Genomic DNA, 26,726 nt, shown 5'->3' with positions numbered 1-26,726 from the left:
GATATTTTTAGGATTAATTGATATTATTAGTTTAGTCTTTATTGCTTTTAGGGTAGTTTAGTCTTTTAAGGACTCTTAAATTAGCAAGTTTCTTTCTTCTAGGGACTCTTAATTGCTTATTTATAGGCCAAGCTAAAGCTCCTTTGTTTGATGATTAATTGAATTGAATTGAGATTTGAGTGCTTCTTTCTCCCTAATTTCTTCTCTTCTTCTTCTTCTTTCTTCTTCTTCTTCTATTTTTCTTCCTTAGACTACATCAACATCCTTTACTCTTGAAAGGCTTGCAATCTCATTAATATTATGGCCCAACCACAAATGCTCCAAATTCTATGTATCTTGGGAGTCCCCTTACACAATGGGAGGAGTGTGAAATTTGATAGAAAACATACAAGGACCAGAAAGGAGAGCTTTTTGCCTCTGCCACATTAGAGTCCGCAACTCCAATGTGACCCAAAAACAACCATAAAATCTCTCTGACAGCCTCTAAACACGCCTATTCTGGCCTGACCAGGGGTCCCTACTGAGCACCCATCAAAGTCAAGTTTGATGAAACCATGGGAACGTAGCATTCTGCCACCGTTTTGCCAAATGGTCTGCTATATCACTTTCCATTTCCTGAAGAAGTCAAAGGTCAGAGACTTCCCAAAGTCATCTTTCCCAAGGGGCCAACTCACAAGCAAGAATTTAACTTCCCAAAGCATACATTTGAGTGAAAAGCAAGTCTCATTGAACATGTGTTGCTTCCTCTTTTGCCACAAAACCAAAACAACTGCACAAAGAACCACAGCAAAGAGGAAAGAGACCACCTTCGTAAGATGGGGCTTCCACCAACTCTGGAATAAAGCCTTTTGAGAATGAGAAAAGACCCACTGAACACCAAAAAAACAGCAAAAAGGACCTTCATACATGGGAGGCCAACAGGCAACGACCAAAAATGTGTGCTGACTCCTAGTCCTGCTTGCATTAAACAGACATGTTCTCCAACCGAAAGCCTTCTGATTTTAGCAAATCATAGTAAATTTTGAGTTGATTTTGCGAGGCTGATTGATGCTGTTGACTCTGACAAGAGATAGAAACTAGCATAAGATTATTAGAGGCCATTTGAATCTTTCTTTGCCTATTTTCTGATCCTCTTGTAGTGGACTCTGATTCTAGTAATGTTATCAAACGGGTTATAATAAAAATTACCGGATGTGTAGGAGCAGATTCTTGATCTATGCAGTCTCCTTTGGGTTTTATGTAATTTTGCCCATTGGGAGGCTAACGAGTTTTTGATTCATATGCTCAGATTAGAGTTTTGGACCCCTCAAACTGATGTTTTTCTCACTTTACATTGAACTCTAGATTTTAAACCATGGGAAAAGCATGAGCTTTGGTAACAATATAATTTAAAGCTTAGAGCTCATCAGATGCATGGCAAGTTTAGGTATCACCTGATGCATTGAGTACCATACCAAAACTTTCGGCCCTGGAAACAAGATCTGAAGAGTTTACAACTTTACATAACCACAAATATCGAGGAAGTATAATCAACTCAGAGTTCAGCACCATTCTTCTAATTCTCAATAAAGCAAAGAAACTTTTAAGAGAACATACAAGATTAATAGATTTTACTCAGTGACGACAAAAATAACTTAGCATCCATTATTAAGAAGGAAGCACAAACTTATTCGTCTAAAATTTGGAAATAGAGTACCCCTTTATAGTTATTGAATAGCAATAACGTAAAAGTAATTACAACCCAAACAAAGGAAAATCCTGATCATATTTTATTAAACCTACTAATTGAAAGACTGGGCAAGAAAAACACAAAGTATCAGGACGATCAACAAGAACCATAAAAACAATGAGGAAAAAGGAGAATTTGAATGAATACAGATATAGATCCTAACCAGACAGCATAAAGGTGGAACTTAGTAACGGATACGGAGAAAGATCCAGTTCAAATTAAATTTCCAAAAGCTTAGATCAGTTATACCTGGTCTAACATAATTCAAAAAAGATACAATTAATAAGGATAACCAAGTTCGATAACAACCATTCATTAAAAAAAACCCAAGTCCAATAACAGAAGTTTGAGCACAAGGCTTCACACGCAAATGAATATGCCAAATGAAGCATTACCTGGAATGGAAGAATAACTAGAAGGTACCTCCTGCTGATAAACGGATGAGCTTGTAACAACATTTCCATGAGGAGGAATAGAATTTGTATCCACGGCAAAAGCACCATCTCTAGCAGTGTAAGACGTGGTCCCATCTGAAGCATAAAAAGACGATTCTCCAGAGCTAAAGGATGTGGACTCTTGCAAATGATTCAATGGTGGTCGATGCGGATTTGCAACAGAAATTGGCAACTGTTGGTGGCTCAATGGTGGAAGCGAGGAATGTTGAATATCTGTAAAACGAGAGTCAACAGGTTGCTGATAGTGATCGTGATAAACATGCTCTTCCCTTCTGTCAACAGGTGTAAACTGTGAATGCGTATATTGATTCTCCATAGCATCTTTAGCTGCTGCCCATGCTCTGGCCCTGGCAGCCCAATCTTCCTCATTATGGGGAATGTTTCTACCTGCCATTACAGAGATCCAGAAAAGAAAACGCAAAAATATCATTTGTCTATTGGAAGCAGAGTAGAAAGGAGTACAAAGAGTAGAATAAGCAATCCATGAAAAATAAAAAACCACATTATCCATGGTTTTAAATTTCGGCCAAAATACGGAAATTTCGGATTTCGGTCAAGTATAAAGATTCGGTGTCGGCCCAGATTTTGGCCAAAGTTTATTTTTAAATATTTTTCAAAATTTCCATTTTTTGCTGAAATTGCAGAAAAAAATCGGCAAAAGCAGAAATATTTTTTTTTTTTTTTTTTTTTTTTACCAAATTCCGGCCGAGACCAACACCAAAACCGAAATTTCAATCCTTGTCGTTATCTTTTCGGCCAAACAGACACGTGACTGCTGAATCAAGTAATACCCATGTACACAATCCCCAAGAAATAACCTTAGAATACCAGAATGTGACAAGCTAAAAACAACACTTGAAATTTAAAACAACCATGGATATGGCACTTATATGAGACAGGGACATGGGATTATGGGGTATTAGAGGCCCAGATAGACACAGCATGAAGATTTTGAGCCTCCTCACAGTTTAATTTTGATTAGACATAACTTGTCTTCCTACATGGTATATTATGCTATATTATACTTGGTAGTTTCTACTTTCAATCAAATGGGCAGTTTGGATCATCCTATGGTGTAAGCCGTACGGTACCTTTTGAAAAATACTGGACTATACACTTTTGAAAAAATACTGGACTATACGGCCTACACCATATAAGAACTCATGATGTGTGTGTGTGTGTGTGTGTGTTTCCCAAGTTACAAGTTCATTTTAGAAGATCAAGTGTCCTTCCATTGTAAGATAAAAATACCTTCCATATTCCTGAAAAGTTAAATTTTATTTTTATTTTTGAAAATTAAAAACTTCAATTTTTAAGTGACTCAAATGTCCAAGATCCTTAATACTGAAGGACCGAATTGCTTTTATTTCACCTCACCAACTGATTATATATCATCAACTATGACAACAATATCAAATACACAGACAAAAATCTAAGTAAAATGTCATATTGACTTCTCAACAAGCAAACTTTTAATGCTTTCATCACTGAATTTGGACAACATACCTGAGTGGTTGACTGGCGCAAGAGCAAAAGGGAAGAAAAGTAGAAGGTGGTCTAGGGTTTGATGTTAAGTTGATGGATGCAATATGCAGGAAGAAATGAGGTTCAAGTAACAGATATGACGTGCTCTGAACGAAATTAGGGTTTCCCATATGCAAGGTTTTAAATTTAGGTTTCAGTCGGGTACGAAAACATAAATATTTTGGTTTGGGTTGAAAATTTCAGTGGAAATCTTGTCAAATCACGGAAACGTATGGAAACATATGCAAATGATAAAATTTTAAGATAAAACTTCAGAAAATGCTAGAATAAGTAGAAATACATACTTAGAAACCATCACAAAGGGCGGCCCAGTTAGGGGTGCAACTTAGGTCAGGCTCAACCCGAACCCGACAGGTTCAACCCGATTTTGGCTCAGGTTGGGTTGGCATTTTCTCAAGTTGGGTTGGGTTAGGGTTGGGAAAAGCCAACCCAATTTAATTTCGGGTTGGGTTAGGGTTGAGGCCTTGGCAACCTGATCCGACCCGAACCCGACCTTTATCCTCTAGTTTTTGCATGTTTTTCTAGGATTGTGCTTTTTTTCCTTGTATTTTTCTATTTGTCCCGAGATGAACCCAACTCGACCCGAACCCAACCCGACCCGATTTGGAGGCGGGTTGGGTTAGGGTTGACATCCTCAACCCGAGGCTCGGGTTGGTTCGGGTTATGGTTGAGAGAATGCTATCTCGGGTTGGGTTAGGGTTGGCCTCAACCCGACCCGAGTTGCACCCCTAGGCCCAGTGCATGAGGGTCCAGCCATTGCGAGGTCTGGGGAAGGCTAGATGTACGCAGCGCCTTACCCCTGCTTTGCAAAGAGGCTGTTTCCATGACTCGAACCCGTGACCATCAGGTCACAATGGAGCAACCTTACCGTTGTGCCAAGGCTCACCCTCTTACTTAGAAACCATCACACCAGCAAGAAAACCATCCATAATGAATGGCTCAATCAAATCGAACACCTAGTGTTGTCGCACATATCTAGAATAATGAAGTCAATAAAGAAATACAATGTAATGAAGTATAAGAAAGTACAACGAGTGAACGACCAATCATCCCTCCAAAGACCTCAACTCTTTGTCAATAAGGCATAGAGATATGAAGTGGTACTGGTCCCATACATAGAGTACGAGGTGTTACTGGTCCCATGTCGATTTGACATCCCATGCATAAGATATGATTACTTTGTTGTGCAGTCCAATAATGTTGTCTCCAATAATGTTGTCTGCCAACTATCATTCTCTACATTAATGAAATGAAATAAAATGTAAAGTGAAATAGCTTACAAAAGACATTGCTCCTTTGTTTATGCATTTCGGTCGAAATTTCCACAGAAATAATGAGGGAGGAACCCATTTAGATTTCGTTTCAGTGGGGATGGAAACGGAAACATTTCGATTGTTTCATGTCGGTTCAGTGGAAATTTAAAACCATGCTCATGAGCTTCAAATGAAAAGAATGGGTGAAGAGTTCAAAAGGAGAATCTAGTGGATTTTTATTTTTTTTTAATGGTAATAAATCATTCATAAAAGATAGGATTTACAAAGCCGACTGAGCAAGTCAGCAAGAAAGATACAAGACAATGAAAACAAAACAACAGGGGCCAAAAAACAACTCCATCATAGGGGGAGGAAATCAAAAAGGACAAGCTCTCTTCTGACAACTCCTTCTCTAGCCAACCTATCAGCCACCAAGTTTGCCGACCTTCGAACATGACGGAAGGTAACACTGGAATCTCACAGCCTATCAAGGATCTCGTCAATGAAAGGGAGAAAGCGCCAAGGTGGCGAACTGCCACCCTTCAGCCATCTAATAACCTCCACAATCGCCCTATCTATACGGGACGGCTCAATCATCCTAACTCTGTGTAAAACTGCCCTCACCTCAGCTTCATTAGAATCAGCAACCCCAATAGGGCTAGAAAAAGCCCCTAATGCAGTGGCGAACTCATCTATCAAAAGGCCACCAATCCCAGCAAGAGAATCTAGTGGATAAAATTAAACAACGCAATGTAATGGCATCCAATGGTTCAAAATAAGAGATCTACTATTCCAAGATGCAAACAAAATGAGATTAAGGTTACTTAAATGATTCAAATGCAATAAAATGTACAACAACCTAGATCAAGTTGATTGGCAGATTAGAAATGAAACCCTAAACCCTACATGATTTATATATTTAAAAAATGAAGATATAGAAGAACTAATAGATGGATAAAGAAGAAAAACAAGAACTAGAAATAACAGTAGATCTAAATACCATAGATAGAAGAGAGGAAGAAGAATAAATGGGCAACACAGTGATATTCTTCCTAGGGCAACACATTGTAAGGTTGTCAAAGCATCACACCAAGACAAAAGGACATCGCATCCATAGGTTACAAACAGCAAACTAAAATTGTATTCATAACTCGCCATCATGCTTTGCCCTAAGGCTTACACACGCACAAATAGATCTCCCATATGACTTCTGGAGTCCTCGCCTTAAAACACCAACATATGAACTCTTTTATGACTAAAAACCTAACTCTAGAAACTTCTAACTTTTTTTTTGAATGGTTAGAAACTCCACTTAAAGCCCATGAAAATAAAAATTAATAGCATGCGAGTGAACAGTGACCAACTGAACCCTAACTAAAACAAACTACTAACCCAGCTTGATAACATTAAAATTCTCAATATGGCCAATATGCACCAGTGTAAAGAACAACACTAAACACTTCTAATAGGCACCATTATCATAAGTAGTCTTTTTTTTTAATTGAAGGATGGTCCCCATCATTTTTTTCTAGATTGAAAAAATACACGACTCCATCGAGTCTAGGGATCAAGATTAAATCCTTAGAACTCTTCGGCAATGATCAACCTACAAGTAAAGAATGGTTGTCCTTTCCATTGAAGACATTTCTTAGTCACTTCTTCTAGTAGCCATAAATTTGGTGGTAGACAAAAAGCTTGCTCATCCCTCTATGAAGCATTTATCGAACCCGTCTTTTTCTTCCGTGATCATGTAAATCGGACCCATTTTTTTTCTTCCTCAACCATGTAGTCGGAATACTGAGGCTTTCCTTTCAATTCTAAATAAGAAAAGTTTGTATCACAAGACTTCCCAATGTAAGGTGATTTGTAAAAGTTATGGCCATGTGTAAGCCCTTGTAAACTTGTCCAGAATCTGAACCACATAAATCTTTTGTTTCTTGCTTTGTGTGTCTGTGTTTATGGCATCTCGTCTTATCATTAGCTGCACATCGAGTCCGATCCTATTTAGAGGGAGATTAGAGATATCTTGGTTTTCAACATTTCGAAGGTAAGAAATCTAATTGCTAGAAATGCAAAGTATTTGTCTTCTTAGCATTATCAAAAGAGTCACGCATCATATTTGGATGGAATCCAATTCAAAATTGGTCGTTGATATTATAAATGATGAGATCACTTTCCCTAATATCGAGATAGTAAAACCCTCTTTTCCCATGGACATAGGCACGCTTCCGAACCACACAAATCTTTTGTTTCTCGCTTTGTGTGTTTGTGTTTATTGCATCTCATATTATCATTAGCTGCACAACGAGTTGGATCCTATTTGGGGGGAGATTAGAGATCTCTCGGATTTTAACATTTCAATGGTAAGAAATTTACTTGCTAGAAATGCAAAGTATTGGTCTTCTTAGCATTATCGAAAGAGGCATCTTTGGATCGAATCAAATTCAAAATTGGTTGTTGGAGATCTCCAGCCCTTGGAAAGATCGTTCCCTCCTTGCTGAAATTATGATAAACCTTTTTCAATTCATCTACTAGAAGGTTACCCATACTTGGAGGGCAGCAAATACAGTTGCTGACTTTCACTTTAAAGCCAACTGGCATGGCAAAGGGATGGACAGCCCTCTTTCTTCCATCTTCTTTGACCTCCTTTTACTAATTCATGAAGATTGTAATGGAAAACAATTCATCAAATTGTAATGTAATCTTTTCTTTTTAATGAAATCTGGCCGGCATCCGCCTAACCCCAACTTGCTTACCAAAAAATGGACAAGGTTTCTTTGGCTGAGAGAAGCGACTAATGGATGGTTTGTTGCAGGTGTACTCGGCAAGGCAAAGAATAGAAACCCTCAAGAATAACCGGTGGTGGGGAGAAGAGAATGGTGGAAGGGCTGTTGCAATTCGAAGGAAAAAAGGATAGATGTGCTGATTTGTTGAGAGAGTTAAGGTAAAAGCATCATTTTGCTTGAGGGAGGGAGGGAGTGAACCTGATGCAGTGGCATATCCAAGTGGCACCGTAGGATAATGCCATTTGTCATCCATGTGGCACATCCATGTGGTTTGACTTGGTCTTGGGTTTTGCATGGGAATTTAGATAAGCAATTACTATGTCTAGTTTTTAGTATGTGTTAGTTAAGTCTTTCTTTAATGATTTATAGGGACTTTGTTAAGACTTATTGGGTTTGTATTTGACTACTTAGGAAATGATATTGGCATGAAAATTGTCCTAGAAGTTATTATAGGGTATTGAGAATAGGTATAGAAGTTATTGGTAAGTCATTTTCCATGTATCTCATTTACTTCTTGTATCTCCAAATATATCAATGAGAATGAGCAAAGAGGGGATGATAGTTTTTGGTTAAAAAAAAGAAAGCTTTTCTAAGCATTTAGCAAGAGTTCTACTTCTTGTGTTTTTCTTCCACAACCCTAAGGATTGCGATCGTCGATCCGAACGGTATCAAAGTTGTATCAGAGCATCTAGGTGTAACCTTACGATGGTGATCATGAGGCGATCCTACGCTAGTGCTTACCAACGAGAAATTTGCGCTAGTTCAAGTTTCTCAATGGCCAATTGACGTCGCCGAAGTCCGATTGAATGAGAGGCTCCTAATCGAGAGAGGGATCTTCGTGATATCGAGATTGAGGAATTGAGGCGTCAAGTCCAAACCCTCACCGAGAGGTTAGCTCTTCAAGAGCCTCAAGATGAGGTGGAGGAAAACAATGGATTGGAGTCGGACGTCAACCCTTTCGCTCGGCCACACCAACGCCAAGGAGAGAGTGACGGTTCTTCTTCGAGACATCCCCCTTTACATCAACGCTTCACCAACTTTAAGGAGGAGGTTTCCGAGTTTGAAGGAAAGATACGATTGGATATCTTTATTGAATGCCCTACTTCTGTTGTATTGAATGTTCTAGATGAACAACCACATTTTGATGACTACAATGATGAGGAGAGTGATGAGATCATTTGGAACAATCGTAGCGAGGTATTAGTTATTCGGCATGCTATGAATACAGCCAAAGTAGAAGAAAATCCTCACGGGTTGTCGCATAATGTTTTTCATAAAGGATATATGTCAAATGAAGAGTTGTGCAATCTTATCATTGATAAGGGGCGTTGTGAGAATGTGATGGCACAAGAGATAGTCAGCAATGTCAATCTTGAGACCAAGATGAAGCCTATGAATTTTGAACTTGCATGGTTCAAGAAAGTGAAGGAGAGTAACTATCTTCTTTACGAGAACAAATTTGATCAAGAGACCAAGGGTAATGGCATATCTTATGCTCTACTTGATGTTGAAGCTAATGAAGAGCACAAGGAACTTCTTCGACAATTTAATGAATTCATCACCAAAGGAATTGGATTGGACAACATATTAGGTGAACCAATGGATATTGAAGAGATGGGTAAATGGAAAAGAATTACATCGATTTTTTCATCCAATTACACTGATCCATTTTTATTCGATCCGACATCGAAGGCTATAGCATTTTTTCATGAATTCAAGCATATTCAAGATGGAGACATATTCTATATTCGTCTTTGGAATTATGTAGTAGGATTTGTTCATCAAGAGTTTAAGATTCTTCAACACATCAAAACTCGAGGACGAGTCTTCTTGAACAAGGGAAGTTTTGCGAACTTCAAGATCATGCGGATGGTTCGTTTCGAGTTCAATCACCTGAAGATTATGGCGTTTCAGCTACTCTCAATATTTTTTATCTTATTCCATATCATGAAAATGGCCCGATCAACTCAGGGACGAGTTGACGTTCAACCGGGGGAGAATGATGCAGTGGCATATCCAAGTGGCACCGTAGGATAATGCCATTTGTCATCCATGTGGCACATCCATGTGGTTTGACTTGGTCTTGGGTTTTGCATGGGAATTTAGATAAGCAATTACTATGTCTAGTTTTTAGTATGTGTTAGTTAAGTCTTTCTTTAATGATTTATAGGGACTTTGTTAAGACTTATTGGGTTTGTACTTTGACTACTTAGGAAATGGTATTGCCATGAAAATTGTCCTAGAAGTTATTATAGGGTATTGAGAATAGGTATAGAAGTTATTGGTAAGTCATTTTCCATGTATCTCATTTACTTCTTGCATCTCCAAATATATCAATGAGAATGAGCAAAGAGGGGATGATAGTTTTTGGTTAAAAAAAAGAAAGCTTTTCTAAGCATTTAGCAAGAGTTCTACTTCTTGTGTTTTTCTTCCACAACCCTAAGGATTGCGATCGTCGATCCGAACGATATCAGAACCAATAGGCTTTATTTAGTGAATAAGAACAACGAGCACCCACCCCCACCCCCCATCCCCACCCCAACCCCCGGTTGGTTTGGAGCGCTAATCCGGGTCGCTCTAGTACTCTCGATATATAATTTCATAAAAAATTTCAAGAATATGATTCTATAGTCCATACTATATAAATTTAATAAACAAAATCAAAAACCTCATGTATACCATTCATCATTTTTTTTTTTTGAAAAGAAGTATGCCATTCTCAACTCAACTCAACAGAAGTATGCCATTCATATATATTAAAAAAGAAAATTCCAGTTCGAATCCAATCCATAATATATAAAAGTTGAAGATCTCCAAATATCACTAAATTAGTACTAACATAAAGCAAACAGAAATTAACTACCCAATTTTAGTTTTACAATAAAAACATAAAAACATGATCAAACGAATAAACTATTGTGCAGCTCTCTATTCCTGGTCCACCGAAGTGCTCTTTCTTTATGTGCAAAAGCAAGGAAGTAGGGAAGGATGTTTTACAATAGTGTACATGCAACTGAAGATTTTGTCGAAAAAATATATGTTTCGGGTCATTCTCTTTACCTCTTCTCTATTTCTTCCTTAGATTAAAGCTGAGAATGAGAGTTGTTCTTTTGGTCTCTTTCCCCCTTCTTTCCTTTCTCTCTCTATGCATCTATTCCTTCCCCACGGGTAGCCCGGGTTGCCATTTTTTGGCGATCCGGGTAGCAAACAACCCACGTTTGGGGTTGTGCGACCCCGGATCACGGGTCGGAGGGTGGGACCATGAACCCGGTAACATTGGTAGTCCTTTTGCAAACATCTGAGCATGCATTGTTCCATATATGAGTTGTGTCAATAACTTGCTCAGCTGACCCTTTTGCAGCCTCTTGCTTCTTTATCAACAGTACTTTAATTTGCCGGAACAAAAGTTGCACCTCATGTAAAGCAAATTCTAGTTTTGCATTTTATTATGTTTTGGCTTCCTCCATATCAGCCTTCGTGCATTTCTCCAGACGTAGTTTTTTTTTTTATCACATAGGATATCCCCACCCCATTGTAGGATGGGATTAATCCATATGGATGCATGCAATCACCCATAACCCACGTGCATCGGTAACTTCGAGGGGACTCGAACTCGCGTCTATGGGGAGCAAACCTATGACGCTAGCCGACGTGAAAACCCCGTCCGGGTACATTTCTCCAGATGTAGTTGCCATGTAAGTTTTTCAACTTGTCTTACCAATTTATTTTTGGTAGCTTGAAGAGCACTAGTTTGGTTAACCGGGATCTTAAGCTTTTGTAGCTCTCTTCTAACAACTTTTCCTCACCAAGCACACTTGGTAGTGATTCCCGCCTACTTTATCCTAAAATAATACGGCAAGACAAGTATTGGCGGAATCACTTTTGGATAGCAATTGCAGCCTTTGTCCGTCACCTGAAGCTAAGCCCTTTATAGGCGGGCATCCCACGCAAACGAGATTGAATAGTAACATTCGACGGGTTAGAAGTGTGCCGTCTTTGCAAGATACATCCGTGATTTTAGAGCATTGCCTTGAAATCCCAAGGGCCAAGTAGGCTTTTCAAGTAGACTAGGCTCGTATGGTAGGCAAAACTAGCCAATTAAACATAAAATACAAAGTGGTTGGTTGACTTGGCACCAACAAGTTGGATCCCATAACTAAGTCACCAAGACAACTTTATTGCACTTCTCATAGAAGTGACATCATGATTTTAACTGAGACTCCCTACTAGTAAAACTAATATAAAGTAGAAAGCGGATATGAATATGTTGGAAAAGTCACTGTCGAAAAATAATGGTGCCTGATTCTAAGTTCCGGTGAAGAAAAATCAAAATTCATCAGTACATAGAGTGTGCATCCAATAATCAGACGAGTTCTTTAAAAAAATAGATAGATAGATAAAAGGACATCCAATATTAATAAGTAATCTAAATAAAAAGATGGAAAAGAAATGGCATCACATCGATATGTAATTCTGTAAACAATGCAACAAGTGGACAATGGAGTTGAAAATCAATACTAACCTGGATGTTCCCAACCTTGATGGCGAGGCCAATTTGGATTGTCCCATGACTACAAGGATCCAGGCAAAAAAAGAAATTAATGGTCATGAATACAATTGATGAAAAGAACTACCTACTAAAAATTGCTTTCTTCCACATTATTCAACATGTCATTTGGAAAAAGAATCAAAGCGTTACTTAATGTCAGAGCTCATGCAACATATAGGTACCCAGTTCCCCATAAGAACTAATGATCCTTTGTTTTAAATTCATTAGGTTTGGAAGTTTGGACTTATAAAGATTTTATAAATGAAGAAACCTGGGAGGAATATTAAATTCATTAGGTTTGGAACTTTGGACGTATAAAGATCTTATAAATGGAGAAAGTTGGGAGGAATATTAAAAGGTCACTCTATTTCTAGATTACCACATTAAATTTCATCAGACCAATTCAAGTTAAGCAGAAAATATTTTAGGACAACCTACATGATAGTAGAATTTGTCGCAACAATAAGACTTGCATAAGATAGTAAAATGATCCCACAAGAGTATAATGGAAGACATCACCAAATCCTATGAGCTAGTAATGCAATGCCAATTGTTCAAGATTGTTGATAGACATATGGGAGTGATTGCCTTTTTCTATTATTGTTACTTTCCCATATGTGCTACTTTCTTAGCCCTAGTTAGTTTCTACTTAAGCTCATTGTTTTAGCTAAAAAAACTGATCACGTGAGGGCACTTCATTTCACAATTTTCTTCTCAAATTGCATCTTCACTACAGAGTATCAAATGAGTACAATTAAAGGGGGGTTGATTAATCTTTGGGGGGGGAAAGCCAACATTGATTATCTTTATTTCCAAGTGTTGAAAAGAAAAGGAACAAATAAAACCCTAGATAAGCACGGATGAATTCATAAAACAGCGAAAAAGGAAAGGGGAGGAAAAAATTACCTGATTGGGGTGAGGGTAGGGTTGTTGTTGTTGTTGTTGAGGAGGAGGAGGAGGAAGATGAGGGTTAGGGTTAGGGTTGAGATGGTGGGGAGGTGGAGGAGGAGGGTAATGATGGTGGGGTGCAGGATAAGGGGGTGGTGGGAAGTGGGGTGAAGGATAAGAGGATTGATGATCACCCCAGTTAGGGTTTGTAGGTGGGAAATTGGGGGAAGGTTGTTGGTACTGAAACTGAGGACCTGAGTACCAACCCCCTGGTGGAGGAGGAGGAGGAGGTCTCTGCTGATTTTGTTGAAAATCGCCCGTGGGTCTCGCGAACCGACCATCCATCTCTCTCTCTCTCTCTCTCTCTCTCTCTCTCTCTCTCTATTCGTTAGGGGTATTATGATGGACAGGGAAGTTGTGAAAACGAAAGAGAGGGTAGAGATAGAAGAGATGAAAAACGTTGTATGCTCGTTTCGATTGGGTATTGCTTGTGTTTAGCTTTGTATCACTCGAATTGATATGGGTCAGTGCGCGTGAAGTCCAGTATTTTTTAGAAAGTACAGTGGGGCCCACTTCACAGGATGATCCGAACCTTACATTTGTTGGGTCATCTCCATAGGATGATCCTAACACTCCAACTTGTATAAGGACTGCAAATTATAGAAGCCTCTACAAATCGGAGGGTTAGGATCCACGTGAAGTCTAGTATTTTTTAAAAGGAGATGATAATTTCACTTTAACGCTTTTTGACGTCAAAATCACGTTATAAGGGGAGCGTGTGCGTACTGTAGGTGGAGTGAAAATATCATCGCCCATTTTTTTAAAACATACAATGAACCCACTTGACAAGATGATTTAAATAAGGAACAATTATCAATGGGAGACAAACATTTGGCAAAATTATCAACGGGACCCATGCTTTTCAAAAATTATCAACGAGGGACAAAAAAGGTCTTGTCAGTAAAAACTGGACGAAAATGCCCTTTGGCATTTACAGCACCTTTTGACCTTGTTTTTTCTTTCTTCCCTCTTCTTTTACTTTTCCATTATCACCGTTTTGATTTTTTACCCTACTAGTCATCTTCCTCCTTGTTCAGCCATCATTGTTGCTGGCAAATCTTGAAAAACTTGAATGTTCAGTTCTTACTATCTATCTCTCTGTATCTAGGTTTTGTTTTTGTTTTTTTTAGGGTTTTGCACTATATTTCATTCCTCTGTTTCTGAGTTATCTTTTTTAGGGTTTAAGCGGTTTGTATTTTAGGGTGTGTTATGGAGATAGTGCATGGATGACTTCAATCACTTTTTGGAAGACAAGTGGTTGTATAAGAAAAAGTTGATGTAATATATGAATGGATGGCTACACATTTTTTTAATTTACTTAAATTTTTTTTGTAATACACAAATTGGGATGTAATATATGAAGCACATTTAATGAAAACAACATCCATTTCTTTTGTTATTTCTATCATTAGCATAATTGTAATGCCATTAGAAGAGTTGCTATAGGCAGGTGGTTTTGTAGCAGAAGGGGTTTATTAGCTCTTTGGAAGGGGGGGTTAGAAACTCTCAAAAGTAGGGTTACTAATTTTCGAATGGGCTTATCAAGTGATTGAAAATTGGCTGAGAGGGTACAGGAGTTTTGAAAGGGGGTTTTCGAGTCTCTAGGATTGGAGTTATCTAATATAAAAAATTGGGTTACCAATTTCCAAATGGGGTGATCAAGTCCCTGAAAATTGGCCAAAGCAACTGGAGTTTTGGAAGGGTTTTTTTTTTCAAGTCTCTGGGATTGGGGTATCTAATATAAAAAATGGGGTTACCAGTTTCCGAATGGGCTGGGCTTATCATGTCCTTAAAAATTGACCGACGGTACTGGAGTTTTGGAAGAGGGTTTTCAAGTCTCTGGGATTGAGGTTATCAAGTATCAAAATGGAGTTACCAATTACCGAATGGGCTTATCAAGTCCCTGAAAATTGACTGAGGGTACTAGAGTTTTGGAAGGGGGTTTTCAAGTATTTGGGATTGGGGTTATCTAGTATCAAAATGGGGTTACCAATTTACAAATGAGCTTATCAAGTTCCTTAAAATTGGGCGAGGGTACTGGAGTTTTGGATGGGGGTTTTCAAGTCTCTGGGGCTGGGGTTATCCAGTATCAAAATGGGGTCACCAAATTTCGAATGTGCTTATCAAGTCCCTTTTGAACACGTATTTACTTCCCGTTTTTGTTTTCTCTTGTTCATTTTCACCATTTTTTTCTTTGTACCCTACGATTCATCTTCCTCATCCTCCATTGAAAGGGAGAAGGATAAATGCAAAACCCTAAAACAGAACCTAGATATAGAGGATAGATGGGAATGAACTCACGTTTCAAGTTTTGGAGCTTTCCCGCCTCCAATGGTGGCTAAATGATGAAGAAGATGACAGGTAAGGTAAAAAAACAAAGTTGAAAATGAAAAAGTAAAAAAAAAAAGGAGAAGAAGAGAGAAAAGGGAAAAGTAGAAAAGCAAAACATGTTGCTTAAGGAAATGGCATTTTCGTCAAGCTTTTAATGACAAGACCTCTTTTGTCCCTCGTTGATAATTTCTGAAAAGCATGGGTCATGTTGATAATTCCGCCTAATTTTTGTCTCCCATTGGTAATTGTTCCTTTAAATAATTCATTTGTTGGGTTGCAACGTCAAAAGTTACCCCACAGATCATCTACATAGGATGATCCTAAACCTGGGTTGAGCCTCTAGCTTAATCGGTAAATGACAAAAGGCACATTATTATCCATTGCGAAAAATCATTTGCTTTGTTTGAAAGCTTTTGTAGCATTGTGTGGATATTTAGCCTCGATCGCATAGCAGCAACAAATGGACGGATAACTTTCATTGTTGTATGGGATTTAGCCTCTACCTCAATGGTAAAGACGTCATTCTTCAACCTTCAGGTCAGAGGTTCAATCTCAGCTTACCTATGAAAAAAACTTTCGTTGTAGGATAGATTCCTAATATTTTATGCAGAAATACACCTAGCTGAAAAGTCGGATTCCAACATTGTTGATAGGTTCCTGCTTGTTTTGAACTATAGTAAATATAAAGTCGTAATCGATTTACAGCATGATGAGTATCTGCAGTAGTCGGATGGATGGTGCCGTTCTTCTGCCAAGTCAGTTGATAACTTAGTACGAGAACGTGTAAATTAATGGTAGTGGGTGAAATATGGTGAGTTATCATGTTACCGTAAGAAGAAATATCTTTATTTTATTTTGAAGATTTTTTAAATTTAGGTGTTTACATTTGCCTTTCTGTGTCACTTGTATGCGTTTAAAAAAAAATTAACATGATTGCATTTTTTAAAACTTAAATTTAAAAAATACTTAGATACATAAAAAAAAAGATATTTGTGTTTATTATTATTTTTAAACAACATATCTATTTCCTTTTTTAATCCTACAATAATTTTATTTTAAATTAAAAAATATTTTCTTACCTCTAAGAAATCGAATCAACTCAACTCTCTCTCTCTCTCTCTCTCTCTCTCTCTCTCTCTCTCTCTCATAGGGGGGCAACTCGGGCAGGTCGAGGCCAACATGAGGAACCCTTTTTCCAACCCGACCAGACCCAACCTGAGTTTTTAAGCTTACAAAAACAAATTTCATAAAAAATGTCGGGCTTCACTTGGATCAGGTTGCCCAAACCCCCAACCGATCTGACCCGAATTCAACCCAGGATGGCAAAACTCAACCTAACTCCAGCCCGATTTGACACGACTTTTTTTGGGGTTGAACCCGACCAGAGTTGCACCCCTACTACTACATCTCTCTCTCTCTCTCTCTCTCCAATATGTCACACATATTTTAGAAACCCAAAACATGCCATTTTCCCTCTTAGCTATGTTTGGTTGCTTGGAGTCGCTCGGAGAGCAGTGGAATAGGAAGTAGAAGGGAGGAGACAAGCATTTTGATTTGCCTAGAATTACCTCGGAAAATTGTGTAGTAGTGTTTAGTTGCTCAAGGGAGGAGACAAGCATTTTTGATTTGCCTAGAACTACCTCGGAAAATTGTGTAGTAGTGTTTGGTTGCGCAGCAAATACTCGGAGAGTGGGAGAAAAAGTAGGGGGTGACATTACCAATATAGGGGGGAGAGAGAGAGAGAGCATCATTCCCTAGAAAATTCAACCATAATTATTTGCTTTTGGAAGAAGGGGACAAGAAAGAGACAAGTAATTATTACATGAGAGAAATCCAAGAGAATCAATGGGAGTTCAGTGTATTTTGGCAACCAAATGTGGAATGTCATGCCAAATCCAAACCAAATTCCGATGGCTGCCGAGCTTTTGTGCAGCCCAATGAAGCATTAAAGAAAAATAAAATATCTCTCCTCCCCAAGCGTTAATTTTTCCATTCTCTATAAAAAGAGAAAAAATCTCTTCTCCGGAGACTTTGTTTCTTGCTCTCACGCAGGCCTCAATAAAATCTTCATATGTACATGGCCTTCACGGTCACGGTCCATCTCATTTCTCCTCCGCTCGCGTTGGATTTGTCACCAACAACCGGACTAACAAATCACATGAATTGGGGAAACATTAAATCTTTTTAATTATTTGTCTTATTATTCTTTATTTGTTCTTATTTATTTGATCTTATATACTTCACCCGAACTTTAATCACCTACCATCTGCTTCACACTTGATTTATTTCATTACGTCATCCGTGATAAATATTTATTTAAAGTAGATCATCTCATTTATTTCATTTATTTACTATTTTATATTCCATTTATTAATCGACCATATTCAATCTTACACACAAAATATCATGTACTATATTTATAGGGAAGTGATATATCCACCCCTGTTTTTACTTGGGACAGCGAGCTCCATTGTATCTATGACTAGAAAGGGGCTGATGTACTTCACGTGGGAAGATTCAATGTTCTTGATTATCATATACATTGGAGCTCACTATCCCTTGTAAAGAAAAGGCGTGAATTTATCATTTCCCTATTTTTATTGTTTTCAAGAGGTAAAGGCAAGAAGAAACGAGGTAAGAACCCCGAACATTTCAATGCTATAAGATGAACTGCCACATCTTCCTTTCTAGCGAGGCTGTAGAGAAACTTAAGAGAAGAAGGTATGTCAAAAAAATTATTTTGAGGAGACACCCTTACTATGAACCCTTTTTCCATTTAATGCGGAGGCATGTCTGAACGCCTTACATATTAGAGGCATATGGTTGTATAATGTTACCAAGGTCAATGGCTCTGATACCAAATGTTAGTGCCTAAATAATTCAAACAAATCTACATTACACTAGATGGAAATAAACATTTTCCTAAATCTAAGCAAGCCTAGTCATATCGTCTGTCACAATTATTCAAAGTTTGGAAGTTATTTTTCATGGATTTTTCCCCAAAATTGAAAATTTTTGCCCTAATTTATTGGAAAATTTCAACCCGGCAAAACCCTAGCGAGCACCTTTTAATTTGCATAATGTTTCCTTGATTCCAAACAATTAGTAAGGTTCTAGAAAAAAAATTATCGTGATGAATTTTTAAATTAATAAAAGAAACTTATCTACTTACGAACAACATAAATTACTAATAATGTTTGGCATATTATTTTTTGGGCAATGATATACACACTCCATTTGATATTGACTCTTCTTTCTTTTTGTTTTGCAATTCCCTAATTAGTTGTTAAAATAAGTAAAAGGGATCTGCTAGGGACCATCACAGGAGGCATTTCACAGGCCAGGTCTTGCATGAGAGAGCAGCCACCTCAAATGAATTAAATGACTAAGACAAAATATGTTGAAAAGTGAGCCTATGTGGCTGTGAGAGAGCAGCCACCTCAGTTGACTTAAATGAATAAGACAAATATGTTGAAAAATGAGCCTATGTGGCTGCTCTCTCATGCAAGACGCAGCCCACGAAATGCCTTCTCCGATGGTCCCTGAGCCTACGTGGCTGCTTTCTCACACAACGGTCCTTAGCAAATCCCATATTTTTTTGTGTGTAAAAAAAGTAGGAAAGTTTACAAAAAAATTTCCTTTCAAAACTTTTCCACAAAATTCCTGCAATCCAAACACAGCCTACTTATTCCCACATGTCAGCTTGTTCTGTGTTAACAAGTGTAACAAGTAGGAAATGCAATACATTACGAGTGGCAATATCATCTTCCAGTGACTAATTTAAAGAGTGGCAATATCATTTTTCAGTGTCTTTATATGGAGTCATCCGGAAGTGACTGTAATTTGGGAGCAGAAAAGAGAAGGTTGCAGATGCCAAAGAGATGAAAGCTTACAAAACCATCCTTTTCAATCTGAAGATACATAAACCGAAGATGATTCGAAAAAGATTCCTCTCTCACTCCGAAAACGAAAGCCCTTGGATTGGTTGCATAGGGATCGGATTTGAGTCGAGGGTCGTTCCCCCAAGATTGCAAGGCATGTCACGACTTTCAAGATATTTCTGACAGTGTATAAGCCAGAAATAAAAAAAAAGATGATTTTTTCGCCCCCTATAGGATTATGAGCTCCACTTTTACGTGAATTGTGGGCAGACTTTAACGCTTGTTGCCGTCGAATCACGCTAGAAGGGGGAGCGCATAATCCTAGGCCGGCGGGGGGCAAAAAATCATCACCCCGAAAAAAAAGGTATTTAATATAGGGAAATGTTATCAGCACAGCCATGCTTTTCGAATTTCAGGACTGCAGCATATCTCTACTATTTTCATTGGCTTGTAAGTTGTAACGGTAATGACCTTTGACAGCTCTCTAAATAATAGAAGATAAGATGTATTTGTGCAAATATCAAAAAATGGTTGTGCTGATAACATTTCCCATAGGGCGTTTGGATTGCCGGAATCAGAAAGAGGAATCGGCATTTCATTCTGTCCCAGCCAATTTCTGCATTTGGCTGCTCTTACACGGTGCAAAAGGAATCACTAGGGGGAATATCGACCGGAATTCCGGGCGGATTATGATAGCGCCCGAGCTAGGTGGTATTCTGATTCCCACACACCAAAAAAACCTATTTTGGCATAGAGAAAAAATGTGGAGAAAATTTCTCGCCGGTGATTTGAGGGAGAAAATCTCTCTTTCTCTCTATCATCTAAAAAATTTGGGCTCTCTCAACTGCTCTACCACCTCTCCTCCCCTCTGCCACGTTACCTCTTGTTAGTATTTTAATGGTTTAGAAAATGAGTTTACCCAATTCCTTCACAAAGGCAAATAATCCTGTATTGGAAGGTGGGGAAAAGGTTCATAGCCTTATATAGCTATCTACTTCTCTAGCCTTACGAATGAGAAGAGGAGAAAGGGGGGCCTTCGCGAATGAGCCACTAAGTGGACTCGGTAGGCTTTTGGCTATACCATAACTGTGCGCTGTCCGGCCGTGCATGTGAACCAAAGTTTTTCCCTTTCCCTAAATTTACCTTTTGTTTGGCCTCACCTTCGCCGTTCTCACCCTTAACTTCGTCGTTCTAGGTTATTTGAAAAATAACTTCGAGGCTCTTGGGTAAATAACGTCGCCATTATTTGAGTAAATAGCTTTGTTTTTCTGACGAATAACTTCGTCGTTCTTGCGTAAAGTGGCTTTTGGGATGCAATTTTTCGCATCTGTAACGTCATTTAAACAGCTCTTCCTTAAAGGGTGCCTTTACTACATTAAAGGGCATGTTTAACATGCATGTTTGAGTCCTAAAAAGAAAAAGATCTCTATATTTTAGATAACTACGAAAAACAAACACATAAGTTTTCTGTTCTTTCTTGTTCTTCGTTTCTTATTTTGAACAGAGTTATTTCTCTTCTTCTATCTATTTTACGTATTTTGTTGGTCTATCTGAGTGCTCGTGTGATTTGAATCTCTTGGATCGTTAAGTTCTTAGAGATCGACGGTGCGTCGGGCTGTTGTATCTTAGGGGTGATTGTGGGCAGTAATCTGTTGCATCGGGATAAGTTTCCACAAAGGCACAATTCACCTTAAAGAGAATGACATACTCCGTGTCTCATCTCGCCGCATCGAAAGAGGTTTTTCTAACTCATCTACTTTCTATTTTTTTTTTTTTTTTTACAAAATACATGTACGCCGGGGCACGGTTTATAAAATTAGGGCTTCTAGGCAAGGTGCTAAATGACATGTGTACCTTCGGTTACAGCTTTGATTATCTGAGGCATACGACCATCTCGACGCCAAATGTCAATGTCTTTCGGAGGTCGGATTTTCACCCGAATTCCCCAACAATTCCGGTACATTTTTTAGAATTCGGGTTGAGATTTTACCATAAAATTGGGCCGTGTTTTGGTTGATTTCAATTCATTTTGAGAATTCGGATTGAGATTTTACCATAAAATTGGGTCGGGTTCAGGTTAGGGTTGATTCCATATCATTTTTTAGCAATTGCACACCTAGCTTGCACATGTTGCTAAACTATGTGAAAATTAAAATCTTTTGCTTGTCATAGACAAGAAATGATAAACAAAATGGTATGTAGTGGCTAATTAGGAGGGTGGAAATATCAGCTGACCTTTTTTGTAGTAATAAGCTTCATTTATTGCTGGTAAATGATATATTGGCCCCATTTTCTTCCCCAGCAACCCATTTAGTGGAATCATTTCATGACTGCTCATTTTACACTAGAAGGGGTTGGCGGGGAAGGAAAGGGGGTAAAGTTATGACACCCTTTATTGCGTTGCCAATTAGGACCAAAGCTTAACACTTAACAGAGACGTCACCCTTATTTCTTCTCCTCAAGAGAATAGTACACTGAAATCTGAATGTTTCATAAAAGCACTGCTACCTAACCATTTTCTCCAGGAAACGGGAATCTGAGGATTTTGTTTTACCAAAACAAGAAAAAAATAACAAAAATGGAAAAATAACCATGTTTTAATAACTGCACCAACCCAGCTCGTCTTTTCCTTTGCAATTAACGGGCTTGTGAGAGCTGTAGTTATCTGTTACAGCACTTTAAATAATAAAAGACAAGATGGACTAGTGAAATTATTAAAACACAGTTGTGCTGGTATCACTCCCCTGAACAAAAATAAGAAGCCGAGTCTAATGTCTAAAATAATGAGCGTATTATCCAGTATTTTTTTAAAAGTACTGTAGGGACCACTCCATAGGCTGATCTAAACCGTCCATCTGCTGCACCACAACGTAAGTAAGTTATGCACTAAAATTCATTAGGATGATCTTAACCCTCCGATCTATAGAGGAATTGCACATTATGGAAACTTCTATAGATTGGAGGGTTTTAGGATCAAATGATAAGTTGTGCCCCAAACAAATGGACGGTTTGGATCATCCTATGATGTGGTCCGTACCGTTTTTTTGAAAAATGTGGGTTTATATGCCCAACGCATCATATAAATTATTTATTTTAAACAATAAAATACAACATGAGTTAGTGCAATTATTAAAACGCACTTGTTCTGATATCATTTCCCTAGGAAGCTAGTTTAATGTCAAAAAAGCAGATAAGAAAAATGATAAGAACAACAAAATTAGGCATTTCCAATGTCCCCTTACAAAAAAAAAAAAATCAAAATTACATTACTAATTTTACAAAACAACAGAGAATAGATCAGATCAGATCAGGGAGGAGGAGGAGGAGTCTCTAAATCCCTCACTCCTATTTTTCATTACCAAACCCTAAATTAGGGTTTGAGAGTCAAAAAACTTCTTCTCTCCTTCGATAAACAAGGGCGAGAAAGCTGAGAATCGCGCAAACAGCGGCAACAAGATTTCCTTCTTTGAGAAGGATCTTGATCGCAAATCCAGTAATATCAGCGGTGATATTCCGGCCTTCTAAAACGAGAGATCGGCGAGGTTTTCCGGCGAAGGCGAGGAGAACGAGGACGGTGATCCACGTAACGACGGTGGCCGGAACGGCGATGGCGAGAGCGGTGGCCATGGATAGGAGGCCAAAGACTAAGCCGAAAAGGAGAGAAGCGTAGAGAGCGGGCCATGGAGAGGAGGAAGAGGTGCTGGTGGAGGAGTACCAGGAAAGGATTGAATTGATTAGGTTCCAGGTGGAAGAAAGGAGGAGAGCATAGACGAGGACGAAGAGGGTTACCCATGTTCTTCTCTTGCGAACAGCTTTTTGAAGAAGGGAGGCCCAGGTTGAGTTAGGATGGTCCTCTAGATCTGCCATTGATTTACGGTAAGGTAGCCCTCTCTCTCTCTATATATATATATCTCTACTGTTCTATCTCTCGTTCTCTCTGTGTGTAGAAGAAGGGGCTTTGGTGGGGGGTTTCTTCTCTTTTTCCATCGGGTCTGACCACGGCTCCGAACTTTGTTTTTTTGGGGAAATGATATATTCGTACATACTGTAGTATGATTCACACCTTCAACGCTTTTTGACGTGTAAAGGGGTGCGAATCATCTCACAGTGGGTGCGAATTTACCAGCTCCCTTTTATTTTTTCTATTGGAGTTTGGTCTTGGCAAGGCACATAGGATACTTTTTGAAACTACGAAACTACCCATGTCAGACTGCTTTATTGACTACAAGGAGATGGCTAGGGAGTTTAGCCTTAGCTCAAGTGGCGAAGGATTGCCTGTGGTGTAAGCATGGTTTTAAATTTCGACCGAAATCGAAATGTCCGAAATTGACAGATGATATTTTCACCCCTGCATTACTCATGCGCTCAACTTTAATGCTTTTTGACGTCAAATCACGTAATAATGGGGCGCATGCGTAATGCAGGGGGTGAAAATATCATCTCCCTTTCGTCTAAAATTTTGAGAAAGTATTTTTTTTAATATTTTACAGAATTTTGGTCGTGATTACCAAATATCGCCCCAAAAAATCATTTCAGGGCTTTCTACCGAATTTTGGTTTTGGCTGAGCCCGAAATTTAGAAACCGAAATTTAAAACCATTCTCTAGACATGGTTTAAAATTTCGGTTTCAGTAACCGTTTCGGACCCCACCAAAAACCAAAATTTCGTAATTTGGTTCCAAAATCCGGACCCAAATTTCGAAATAATTTCGGCCGAAATTTTGTACTACTTTTTTTTAATAAATAATCTAATAAAATTGAAATTTCTGACCGAAATTACCGAAAATTCTGACCGAAATCCAAAATTTGGTAAATGGCAAAAAATTGAATTTTGGAACATTTCGGTTTCCGTCCGGTCCGAAATTTAAAACCATGGGTGTAAGCACTTATAGTGTCGTATTTTTCAAAAAGTACTAGTAGGACCACACTATAGGATGATCCAAACCGTCCATGTGATGGGCCACACCGTAGATAGGCTGTACCTTTAAAATAATTTCTGTAGGATGATCCCAACCCTCCGATCTGTCGAGGAACTGCATATTATATTATGGAAACCTCTGTAGATGGCAGGGTTAGGATCATGCTATGGAAATGATTTTTGGGGGACAACCTACTAACGTTTGTTCCATGATGTGGTCAGTACTGTACTTTTTGAAAAATATACACCATATACATTTTACATGGTGTGAGTCGTGTGATCATATGAGCCCGTATTTTTCAAACAGAAATTATATGGTGGACTACAGTGTGTGCATGTGCAGTCCAAAAATTCATTGGGGCCCACGTTATCTGGGTGATCCAAACCATTCATTTGTTGGGCCTAGATAGGGTGTGCCCATAAAATCTTCTTCATTGGTTGATCCTAGTTGTGCTGTCCATTTTAAACCTCAACAAGTCCTAGTGTTAATATCATCCCATGGAGAAGATTTTTCTTGGCACACCTTGTCTTCGTCAGCACTCAGCTCCCAACAAATGAATGGTTTGGACCGCCCAAAAAACGTGGGCCCAATTGTATTTTTGGACTGCACCGTGCATGGGCGGCCGTCCACCATATAAATTCTCTTTTTCAAAAATTATGGTAGAGGACCACATCTTACATCATAGGATGATCCAAACCGTCCATTTGCTGGGCAGGTCTCCGATCTATATAGGGAAGTCCCTCTATAGATCGGAGGGTTAGGATCATCCTATGGAACTGTTTTTTTGGGGCATAACCTATTTACGTTCCGGCCCAACAAATGGATGGTTTGCATCATCCTATGGTGTGGGCCGTACCGTATTTAAAAACAAAAGAAAACGAGTTTATACAGCCAGCCAGCCATCATATAAATTCTCGGGTTTTGAACCTTGGGGTTGGAGGTTCAATCCCGGCTTACCTACCAAACAAAAGGCTTACCTTCGCACTCAGACAATGCTCTGAACACGAAATTGTGCAGTTCAGCCCCCTTAGCGAATCAAGGAAGGACTACCTCTCGGACCTCTATAGGCTTCTATAGTGCCTCCTAAAAAAAGTTCCTTAAGCCCCGAGCCCTTATTGATCCGGTAGCCTGCTCCTCTGCTAAGACCAGGATTTCATCTCGATGCCCCCATCAAGGTGAAGTTTGAACTCACCAGCCCCTTACTCAACATAGGGGTAATGTCAGACTTCTTGGAATGAACACAGGTAGGATACCTCCTGCTTCGTGCGCCGGGTCTGTACGCCCCAGACTGTCTACTACTCTTTTTGGGCAGTAGATAAAATCTACACCTCTTGCAAAAAGCTTCTTTGCAACTAGAGATTGCCATTGAATAAGCATAGACAGCTCAAATCTTCAAGATTCTAATGAAAACTCAGAAAATGCACTTATGTCGATATCAAAATATAATAATAACATCCTTTACTAATTAGAAAAAAAAAAAACATGTGAGGGTAAAATCCAAATTCAAAATTACAACAGTTACTCTTGTTACCATATGTAACATGGTAGACATCTAAGCTTCAACCTTCAAGTGTCATCCAACAGAATGCACTTATGTTGATGCCTAATGAGAAATAGTGATCTTCTGTAATTTACAGGCTGGGGAAGGTAAAAGGAAAGAGAACAAGGATTTTGGATGCCTAGTGAGAAATAATGATCTTCTGTTATTTACTCTGTTGTTACCATATGTAACATGGTAGCTATCTCCTGTGATTGCCCGAATCAGGCACTGGAATTGGGATCTGATTTCGATTCCACCTGAGTCCGGTGCTTGGTTACAAAAAAGAACAGAATCAAGGGGTAGAAGTAGATGGTGAGAAAATGCTAGAACCCACGACTTCGTATTCTGATTCCACTCCAATTGGAATGAAATTTTTATTAGAACTAATAAAAATTCCAGTTTAAGTAACTAATTACATTGCCCGTTTAATTTTGAGTCCAGTATTTGGTTTTCGAACAGGGCCTAAGTATGATGTATCTTGTTAACTAGATCATAAGGTCTTAAATACATGAGGACAATCAATACAATTACAGTACAACTACAATATAATCTCTCACTAAACCTTGTGTCTCGACATGGAGGTATTCTTTGAACCGCATCACAAATTAATGAAAGTTTGGACAAGCTTCAGAGGCCTAAGGCCATGATTGTCCCTCTATAGATGGGGAGGTTAGGATCATCCTATGGGATTGAATTTTTGGGCACAGCCTATTTTCATTGGGACCCAACAAATGGACGGTTTGGATCATCCTATGGAGCGGGTTCTACCGTACATTTTGAAAAAATGCGGG

General features: G+C 38.7%; 2 protein-coding genes across 3 annotated transcripts in view; both read right to left on the bottom strand.

Annotated features, from left to right (window-relative positions):
- LOC143847221 (cyclin-like protein) overlaps positions 1 to 13,574 on the bottom strand; it is a 30,623-nt gene extending 17,049 nt beyond the window's left edge. For both annotated transcript variants that reach the window (XM_077355972.1, XM_077355973.1), the window contains exons 1-3: positions 13,224 to 13,574; positions 12,291 to 12,339; positions 2,125 to 2,571 (exon numbers count right to left, since the gene is read on the bottom strand). In XM_077355972.1, coding sequence (XP_077212087.1) covers positions 2,125 to 2,571; positions 12,291 to 12,339; positions 13,224 to 13,550 — 823 coding nt within the window. In that variant the 5' untranslated portion in view covers positions 13,551 to 13,574. The remainder of the gene's footprint in view (positions 1 to 2,124; positions 2,572 to 12,290; positions 12,340 to 13,223) is intronic.
- A 9,101-nt stretch (positions 13,575 to 22,675) lies between these two features.
- LOC143845544 (uncharacterized) lies at positions 22,676 to 23,540 on the bottom strand. The gene has a single exon (XM_077353922.1). It carries the CDS (start codon positions 23,342 to 23,344, stop codon positions 22,862 to 22,864), a length of 483 nt encoding a protein of 160 aa, XP_077210037.1. The 5' UTR covers positions 23,345 to 23,540; the 3' UTR covers positions 22,676 to 22,861.
- Between the last annotated feature and the right edge of the window lie 3,186 nt (positions 23,541 to 26,726).

This window comes from Tasmannia lanceolata, unplaced genomic scaffold (assembly GCF_043159265.1).
Source record: "Tasmannia lanceolata isolate RefF3 unplaced genomic scaffold, GAP_Taslan_0.1 ptg000015l, whole genome shotgun sequence".
NCBI lineage: Eukaryota > Viridiplantae > Streptophyta > Magnoliopsida > Canellales > Winteraceae > Tasmannia > Tasmannia lanceolata.
Note: the sequence above shows the minus strand (reverse complement) of the source record. Positions and strands in the feature narration are given on the sequence as shown.

What these genes read in the sequence shown, in the direction of transcription:
- LOC143845544 (XM_077353922.1), bottom strand. Translation starts at nt 23,344, where the DNA reads ATGGCAGATCTAGAGGACCATCCTAACTCAACCTGGGCCTCCCTTCTT.